The 9,908-nt window shown below is 50.4% G+C and overlaps 1 protein-coding gene across 1 annotated transcript in view; it reads right to left on the bottom strand.

The window, feature by feature from the left end:
* The window catches only part of HK2 (hexokinase 2), a 70,854-nt gene that overhangs the window by 11,659 nt on the left and 49,287 nt on the right, over positions 1–9,908 (bottom strand). The window contains exons 6-12 of the mRNA XM_008064874.1: positions 9,075–9,174; positions 8,606–8,789; positions 5,549–5,704; positions 4,029–4,262; positions 2,129–2,433; positions 677–825; positions 330–449 (exon numbers count right to left, since the gene is read on the bottom strand). Coding sequence (XP_008063065.1) covers positions 330–449; positions 677–825; positions 2,129–2,433; positions 4,029–4,262; positions 5,549–5,704; positions 8,606–8,789; positions 9,075–9,174 — 1,248 coding nt within the window. The remainder of the gene's footprint in view (positions 1–329; positions 450–676; positions 826–2,128; positions 2,434–4,028; positions 4,263–5,548; positions 5,705–8,605; positions 8,790–9,074; positions 9,175–9,908) is intronic.

A 9,908-nucleotide genomic window follows, 5' to 3' on the forward strand; every position in this document is an offset into this window, starting at 1 on the left:
CACTCACATCAGCCTCCCAAAGGCGTGGGATTACAGGCTAAGCCACCGAGCCCGGGTAAAAAAAATTTTTAAACGAAATGTTAGATGTTAATATTGAGAGTAACATCATTGAGATTGTCCCAGAGACTGCTTCAAAAACTGTTATAGCTGAGCTTAATTTTCACCTCCACCAGGTCTGACTTACTCATTCCCATCAAGGGGACCCTCCTCCCCACTGGTCACTCAGGCCCTTCTTCCCAAGTTGCAGCTCAGCTTTCTTCCGTGCTCCACACTTGGCCAGTTTACAGACAAGAAAGCCCATAGGAGAGCCCCCCGGAAGGTACAGTTACCTCGTCCAGGCTGTTCTGCTGGCAGGGGAAGGAGAAGGTGAAGCCCAGAGGCAGGGACACACCCTTCATGCCCATGTACTCGAGGAAGTCAGCGATGCACTGGACGATGTGGTCAAAGAGCTGCAGGGAGAATAGGGGCACTGAGGGAGGGGCCTTGGCCAGGGCAGGCTGCCCCCAGTGGGGCCTGAGCGCAAGTTCAAGGTTTGTAACCGGAAGAAATGCAGACTCAGACACAAACCTGAGTAAAGACCAAGTTGGGGTCATAGGAAGGCAGAGAAAGCACCGTCCTCTAAAGCAAGGAGTGGCATCCACTGGGGGCCCTCCTGGGAGGCGCCACCCTGCCTTACCTCATCCCCTGTGCCGTGCATGACCTCCTGCGGGATAGAGTAGATCTTGTTGTGCATCTCCACTCCGCCCCACTTCCCGTTCCGCACCCGCACGAGCAGGACCCGGAAATTCGTTCCTCCTAGGTCCAAGGCCAGGAAGTCCCCTTTCTCTGGAAAATAAACCCAGGAAGGGGATTAGCTGGGGCATCATCATGGCCAAGAGTGACAGTCTAGGCACCTTCCCCTCCGTGGGGCTCTCTCTGGAGCCCCTGACACCCTCAGGGAGTGAGGGACCTAGAGCTCCACTGACAGTGAAGAAAATGAGATCCCTGGGACCACATCTCTGCTGGCTCCTTTGTGGTTCTCAAATATGTACAAGTACAGGGCCTCAGAAGCCACGGTGAGCAATGCTGATGCAGTAAAACTATCCAGACACACCATTCATGCTCCATCAAATGCCACTTTAGAAAAGGAACAGCAAAGTCCACCTCTCTGAAGGAAATTGAAGGGATATCTTTTAAAATGAGAAGCCACTCCCTTGCTGGGCAATTATCCAATGTGTCTCACACAGTCCTCATTCAGCCCTCAGGCAGCTCCAGGAAAGAGGCAGTTCATTCCTTTCTTATGGATGACTGAGACCTGACTGAGCTAGGTTAAGTCACTTGCCCAGGGCTACACAACCAGAACAGGATGCAGCAGGGACCAAATCCCAGATTCTATACCTGGAACCTGTACCGACTATGCTATACTGGCCTGCCCCTCAACTGTCTTCTCTGAACTTGGAAAAGACTACCATTTCTTAGGTTGCAAGACTTATGCCAGGGTCAAACATCTTTTTTGGTAAAGGCCCAGACAGTAAACATTTAAGGCTACATGGGTCCTACAGTCTCTGCTACAACCACTCAGCTTTGCCGTGGTAGTGCAAAGCAGCCATAAACAATACACAGACACATGAGCATGGCTATGTACTAATAAAACTTTATTTACAAAAACGGGTGGTAGGCCACATTTGACCATAATAGTTTGCTGACTCCTGACCCAGATCAATGTGGTGGTTGTGACAGCAGGCTCTAGAAACTGAATTCCTAAGTGTGATTCCCAGCTCTGGCATCTTTCTAGTTGTGAGAACTCGGGGAGGTTTCTTAACTTCTCTGTGCTTCCATTTTCTGCTAAACATAGCAGTTTATTAAGAAACAAAATGAACTGCTCTTTTTCAACAGTTAACAAAAACACACACATAAAGTGCTTTGACACATAGTAAGTATTCAATAAGTATTAACCATTATTACTGTTCCATGTCAGCAGAAGAACACCTTGGTGGAGCTCATAGAACATATGAATTCCCTAGTAAAATAGGGGGGAAAAACCACACTATGATTCAAATGTCCAATGCCAATGCTAAGGGAGCCCTCCTAGCATCTACACCAGGACAAAGGCCCGCCATGTGAGACAGATGGCAACACTGCCACGTACCTGTGCCATCAGGGGTAGCACACACATAGGTGGGCAGCATCTTGACAGGGGCAATGGTGTGAGTCTCCTTGCTCAGACCTCGTTCCATTTCCAGTTTCATCCTCTTCTTGATCTCCAGCAGCTGCTCGCGGCTCAGTTGCAGAGGCTCTAGGGTCTTCTGGCGGGCACGCTGTTGGTCTGCCAGCCGGTAAGCCACCGCCGTCACCATGGCTGCCCCTTTGCCACTGCCATCCTCGGAGCGGAGGAAGCGGACATCGCAATCAGGCACCAGCCGCCGCACGGTCTTGTGAAGATGCTTAGCAAAACTGTAGTCACCCAGATAGGGTAAGAGACAGGTGTTCATGGTTAGGGTCAGTAGGGTGAATGGCTGAACAGTAGCTCACCACCTCAGCCTGAATGCCAGGAGGCACCTACAGGAGCTGAAGCTGCCCTGAACAGCCTCTCCCTACTCTCCCAGGTTGGGAGTCACTGAAAAAAACTCAGATATTCAACTGTGACCACCCCAGTTAAGTTTACTTCCCCATTGGTAGGATTTCCTAACCAGCCACTGTCTCCTGCATCTCCTGTATGCAATCACACAAGAACTCCACTTCCTCACTGAGCTGGCTCTCAGGCCATGGCTTCTCTGCCCAAGGTGGACCCATCAGCCCTTTTTGCTGAAGCAGCCCAATGGAATCAGCTGGAAGCTCAGTCCGTCACCCAGGCTAGAGTGCAGTGACACACTCACGGCCACCCCAGTGTCAACCTGCTGGGCTCTAGCAATCCTTCCACCTCATCCTTGCAAGTAGCTAGAACTACAAGCATGTGCTACCACACCTGGCTAATTTTTTATTTACTGTAGAGATGAGATCTCGCCAAGTTGCCCAGGCTGGTCTTGAATCCACGGGTTCAGGCAATATACTCACCTCGGCCTCCCAAAGTGCTGAGATTATAGGCTGAGCCACCAAGCCCGGCCACCACCTACTTTTTTTGTGTGCCATCACCCATTTCACTAGCTGCTGCCTTGGAAAGATCCAAAATAGAAAAACTAGAAATGCTCTTTTGAACTTTGGCCCTCTTTTGCCAATTTCTGCCAATTTCTAAAGGTGTCCACACAGCTAAAGACAACAAGAATGTTCAGTAAGAAACTCTCAGGTGGTGGCCAAGTCGAGCCATGGTCTCCAGGGCCTCCCTGCTCCAAGAGGGGCCTGTGGGCCTCAGCCTCACCGGGGACTGTTAGAGATGCCAGATCTCAGGATGCAGGATTTCAGACCTTCTGAACCAGAACCCGCCTCTTACCACGATTCTTGGGTGACTCATGTGCACACTCAAGTTTTTCAGACCTGGGGCTACGATTGGGTAATCTCAGGCCTGAGGCCTTCTGGACCAGCCAATGAAGGCAATGAAGGCACAGTGACCTGGGCTCACATCAGGTGAAAATTTGGGGGAAGTAAATGTGTACAGAAGAGAAATGACTTCCAATCCCCACTGAAATGTGAACATGTTGGTACATACGACCCAAGGGATCAAAATATGGATGGGCAGGATCAATTTAATTTCGAGGCCAGTCAGAGAGGCTGGCAACTCACGGGACTGGGGCTGTCCCTGGCCGGAACCACCAAGGATCATGAGAGAGTAACAAGAGAAAAACAATCTCATGAGAACGACAAGGTGGGAAACAGTGCCAGCCAGAGGAGTCCCACATACAGTCCGTCACCAGTGGCCTTCAGAACTCACCTCCACCCTCAGCAGACATGGTCCTTCCCATTTTCCCTTGCCCAGGTGGGAACTTTTATTCTACCCAGACCCTCAGCTCCTTGGTCCATCCACACCACCCCTGGATGGAGGTGGCCTGTGGAATTGCCCAGGTCCCCAGGCGCTCTGGGAGCTCGGTCCCTCCTGGCCCTGGATGCAGACTCACTGGGGGTGTTTCTTGTAGACAGAGCCGTCAACCCCGATGGTGGAGCGCAGCCGGTCCTCGCCCTTGTTCTCCTTGATGCGCCACAGCACGGCAGCCAGGGTGGCTGCACACAGGCTGGCTGAGCGTGTAGACACGATCTGGCAGATCCGGTGAGTGGCCACACAGTCCTCCTGGGTCGGGTCCAGGCCCAGTCGCATCAGGACCTCACGTGCCTTCTGGATGCCATCCTTCTCCCTGGGAAACAGCAAAACAGCTGGGCACATGTCTGACTCACTGTGGCCAGCATAGGGGTACAGCAGGGAAACCACTCAGCTCTAGCAAACGCCATTGCTCAGGGGGGTTAGAATCCCTCCTTACTGCTCAGTGCCGGGCACTCTCCACACACACACACACACACACACACACACACACACAATGCCACCCTGCCTCACCCCTCCAGGTGTTCTGCTTTCCTGATGAGAAAAACTAGTTGCTCTTGCGCATGTGCTATGTGGGGACAAGGCCGTGTTCTTGGTGCTTCGCATGTCGAGTTTTGTGTGTGTGTTTGTGCTATGTGTTTGCCTGGGCCAAGACAGTGTCTCTGTCAGCAGCCACTCTCGGTCTGTGAACCCAGCTGTGTGCCTACCTGTTTTTCCTCTAGAGCAGCCAGAGTCTCTCACATCTAACCATGGAGTTGGCACTGCTTTCACTGTGTCTAAAGATGATGGTGAAAGGGTGGTGCTATGATCTTACGACCCCCACCCTTCTCAAGGGAAAAATGCCTCACAAATATAAGTACTTGCATCACCTAGGGGTTTAGCAACAAGTAGGTGCAGTTCCTTCAAGAGTTTCCACTTAAAACAGAGTCCTTTGAACTGTTTCACCAGAGTCACCTCCTCCTTTTGACACCAAAGTCACCTCCTCTCTGCTATCTGGTCCCTGAAACAGGACCTCTTCAATATCTATGGGTGGAAATCTCAAGAACAGCAAACTAGGCCCGACTCTTGGGATACTGTTAACTGAAAAACAAAAAGCAGGCCGTCCTCACAGCCACCCTTGCCAGGCTGTGAAAATGCAGCCCTCAGCTCTACCTATTAGAACTAAATGGGTAGGTGTACCTCTGGCCAATCCAAAGACCTAGCTTTCTCTTATGAAGTGGGGGTCAGGTCAGAGTCCTTTTTGAGAATCACCAATAGGGAATGAGATGCATAGCTTCAGAAGAAGGAAAAGGAGACAGAAGCAAATGAGTCCTACAGGGGCCCTTTGGGAGCCCCCAGCTTTAAACCTACTGCAACAGTCCAAGTCTCTGCAGACGAAGGCCAACCGTTCCCAGCACCGTGAATCAGTAACCACACTCAAGCAGACAAGAGTAGAGACCGGTGAGTGAAGTGAAGCCACAAGACCACCATGCTCCACTTTGTGCAAGACCATCTTGCAACCTGCACTGGAAGGCGTCAAAGGCCAGTGTCCCTTCCTCATCCTCCCACCTGTCTACCCTGGTGGAGACCTAATGAACAGAAGGGGCCGGACGGGAAGCTCACCCTTCAATGTCTGATATGTCTTTGGTCTCAAAGCGGCCGGTTTTGAGGAGCTCTGGGCTGAGCTTCCCCCCGAAGAGCAGTTCCTCCTTGGCCATCTTCACCAGGATAAGTCTCACCAGCTCTCCCATGTACATCCCACTGATCATCTTCTCAAACCTGAAGGGAGACACAGACCAAAACAATTAAGTCCCAGTCGGTGAGCTTACAACTTTCCCATGGAAGCAAGATGCACACATGTGAAACTTCAACACACTTAGCGGGTGGTGCACAGCTATGGGTTAACTTGTGCAGCACAGCCTGGACGCTGACCTATGGAGAAGAACGAGCCCTAAGTAGCTAAACAGAATCTCCAAGGAGTATGGAACATTCTGGAACAGCCTGAAATTTAGGTGAAATTACATGTAGAATAGTGACGTGTAAAGTTTTTCTCTAGCAAGGAAATGCTTTAAAAATTAAAATCTTATGTAGAGCCCCAATATTTACTTATAAGAGAAAAAGCCAATCTGATTAAATATAGGGCACAGGCCTCAAGACTGATCAACTCACACTGCCCACTCCTGCAGGCCGTTTATGGATTTCAGAGAAGACAGTATAAAAACAACCTGAGTTGGCCGGCAGTGGCTAATGCCTGCAATCCCAGCACTTTGGGAGGCCGAAGCGAGAGGATTGCCTGAGCTCAGTGAACCTGAGCAACTTGGCAAGACCTCATCTCTACAATAAATCAAAAAATTGGCCAGTCATGGTGGCATGGGCTGTAGTTCCAGCTACTTGAAAGATTAAGGCAGAAGGATCACCTGAGCCCAGCAGGTCGAGGATGCGGTGGCCGTGAGCGTTCCATTGCACTCCAGCCTGGGAAACAGAGACTATGACTCAAAAAAGATTAAAAAAAAAAAAAAAACCTGGTTCAGGTTGGGACAGATGAGTCAGAGCTCAGCTCTGAGTCCTAAATGTCAGATCTTGGGAATCAGAATGAAACACGCATCTGAGCAGGCAGGTGCAGAGATAAAAGCATGTTTTAGAAAGGGACACCGGTCTCCAAACCGAGAGCAATTGGGTGATTTAATTCTTCAACACTAGGTGGCATTGTTTTCATTAGAAATTCCTCTTTCTGAGACACAGGAAACCAAGCCTTCGCAATTCTTTTTGGCAAAGAAGGCCCATTTCTGGGTATCTCAGGAAGTATCTGGGTCTGAGAGAGAGGAGGCAACGGGGGCCTGGCAGTACCAACTAGGATGGGCCACGGTGAGGACAAGGCCCAGGGCAGAGGGAGGAATTCCTGTGTCACTTACCAGAGAGGAAACTCAGGTCCTCAGGAAGTGACTTGCTCAAGAGCCAAGGCCAGGTACAGCAACATTGGAGGTAAGCAAAAGCTGGCAAAATTGCTGGGAGCACAGCACGTATATTTAAAATGTTAAAACACAGGCAGGCATGGTGGCTCACATCTGTAATCCCAGCACTCTGGGAGGCGGAGGCGAGACCAGCCTGAGCAACATGGTGAGACCTCATCTTTACAGTAAATAAAAAATTAGCCAGGCATGGTGGTGTGCGCCTGTGTTTCCAGCTACTTAAAGGGCTGAGATGGAAGGATTGCCTGAGCCTAGCAGGTGGAGACTGCGGTGGTCTTGAGCATGCCATTGCACTCCGGCCTGTGAGTAAGACTCTGACTCAAAAAATAAAATAAAATTTAAAAATGTTAAATGCACCAACACAAGCACACCAGACTTCAACAGCCAGGAGCAGTCAGTCACCTCCCACAAAGCAAGTTTTCCAGCGAGTGAGGGGTGTCCCAGGGCCAGTGGGACTCCAAAGTGAGTGGGTTTTATTCCCATTTTTAAAAAACACTTTGCTCCAGTCAACATTTGGAAGATATTCACTTAGAAACATATTAGGGGAGTGGGGTGGGGGAAGGCTGTGTTGACTTCATGGCTACTATGGCCAACAATTTTGCATGTCCTCTCAGTCTTTGTCTTGTCTGAGGATAAACCAGGGGTGTGCTGTCATGGCCTGGCTGGCAAATATGTCTTCTGACACTTGAAAGGGCATGTGGTTACTCACAATGATTTGGGCATGCCTCATTAATAGAGGCAGACATCAAGTGACTTTTAGCTCACAAACCTCTCATCACCCATTGCAGACACAACCTGTACATGTTCCTAAGAAAGTTCAAGTCAGGGACTCACTTCATTTCAACATGCGAAAGAAGTTCGTAACTTCAATAAACCATGCTTTAAGAGCACAAGGACTCTCCAGGCTACCCACACTGCCCTGGTTTATAGGGTTAGATTTTCCCCTCCGAGAAGAGACCTCCACTAATGCTATCATAAAACAATCACAATAATGAGACCAGAGGGGAACTGCATTGCTCAAAATATTTTGCAACTGCCTTCAGAGCTTGCAGCAACTCCTGTTTCAAGATCTTTAATAGGGACATGTCTGTGAGGGTGAAATGATGTTTTGTAAGAGGCAAAAGTAATGAAAAACTAAGCCCGGCCAGACTAAAGAACACACGATTCGGGATCCAAAACGCTGCGGGCTCTCCTCCAATCCACCACCCCAGGACCCGGTTGGGCCACAGGTCCAGGAAAGAGGGCCAAGGAAGCTCCTGAGCCAGTTTTTCCATAGGCCCTGGGACCCTGTGGGCTAGTAATGAGCTGCCAACCATCAAAGCCTGTCCTCTGGGCAGTGATAAGTGGGAGCTACAACGAGTTTTCAGAGACCCAGTCTTGGCCATCTCAACATGAATCTTCTTAGGTGGCTTACAGCTTCTATACACAATTTACAAATAGAAAGTGGAAAGGAAGAACAGGGTCACGCATTTGGATTCAGACCTTCCAAAATGACAACTCTGAAGGATGTAGTCAAATTATTAGCTGTCACCGATGTGTCCACTGGCTCTGTGTTTTCGAGCCTCTCAGCAATTCGTAGTTACAGACGTTCCCATTCCAGTGGGCACCTTGGGAATCTTTTGGTGATGTAAGACTGTAAAGAAACCACCCTCCGGCCCTGGTCAGCCCTCACCCAGCTCCCAAGCCTATCCGCACAGAAGGGCCTACTCACAGCTGCTTCCCAGGGTTCAGCGAGCCCATGTCGATCTCCTGGTCAAACTCAGTGCGAATGTCATTGAGCGTGCCGTCGTCCCCGAAGGCCCCCCACTCCATGTTGATGCACATCCGCCCCTCGTCACCCTCCACCATGTCAATATGGCGCATCTCCTCCATGTAGCAGGCATTGCTGCCCGTGCCTGGCCAGAACAACAGCCTGCTCAGCACCGACCACACCATCCTCTCTCCACCCCCACCTCCTTCTTATACCACAGTCCCAAGACCGCCCAGAGTGACTGGGATTCTTCACTGCAGACACCTGGGGCAAACGACACACGGCCTGATCCTCTACCACTCCCAACTCCACGAGTCTTGGCTCAGTCCTCCAAGGGAACTGCACCATTCTCTCCAAATAAGAAGTGCAAGGAGCACCCAGCCCCTGGATCGCTTCTCCCTTTCCAGCACTGGCCCCAGTATCCACTCACCAACAATGAGGCCAATCTCACAGTTGTGGTCATCATAACCACAGGTCATCATGGTCCCAACAGTGTCGTTCACCACTGCCACAATGTCAATATCAAAGTCCTGTGGGGATAACAGGAGGGCTCTGACCTTTTTCATCACAGGACTACAGAAGGGAAGATGGAGAAAGAGCAAGACACACAGCTCAAGGGCAACAGGGCTGCCCCTTACTAATTCGACTCAAGCCAAAGAAGGTTAGAACTAGAAATCTGGGTCCATGGCCAGGTGGACAACAGCAACTCACTCCCCACCCTGCTCATCCTCATCACAGAGAATGACTTTCTCAGCACTGGCTGAGTCCTGCTTCTCTTCCTCCTCCCTCTCGCCCTCTTCTTCCCCATAATTTCTCCTGGGATCTTGTCTTCTCTCTGCCCCATTCTACTGCCATGTCAACATCATTCCAACTCCTTTTTTTTTTTTTTTCTGAATTGGAGTCTCACTCTGTTACCCAGACTGGAGTGCAGTAGCACACTCATGGCCACCGCAGCCTCAACCTGCTGGGCTCAGGCAATGCTTCCACCTCAGCCTTCCAAGTAGCTGGAAACACAGATATGCGCCATCATACCTGGCTAATTTTCTGATTTATTGTAGAGACAAATACTCGCCAAGGTGCCCAGGCTGGTCTCGAACCTCTGGGCTCAGGCAATCCTCTTGCCTCTGCCTCCTAAAGTGCTGGGATTATAGGTGTGAGCCCGCGCCCAGCCATTCTAACTTTCTTACTTGAAAATGATATTCAGGCCAGGCTCGGTGGCTCAGCCTGTAATCCCAGCACTTTAGGAGGCTGAGGTGAGTGGATT

Source organism: Carlito syrichta, unplaced genomic scaffold (genome assembly GCF_000164805.1).
Source record: "Carlito syrichta isolate Samal-C Ts95f unplaced genomic scaffold, Tarsius_syrichta-2.0.1 Scaffold308093, whole genome shotgun sequence".
Classification (NCBI taxonomy): domain Eukaryota; kingdom Metazoa; phylum Chordata; class Mammalia; order Primates; family Tarsiidae; genus Carlito; species Carlito syrichta.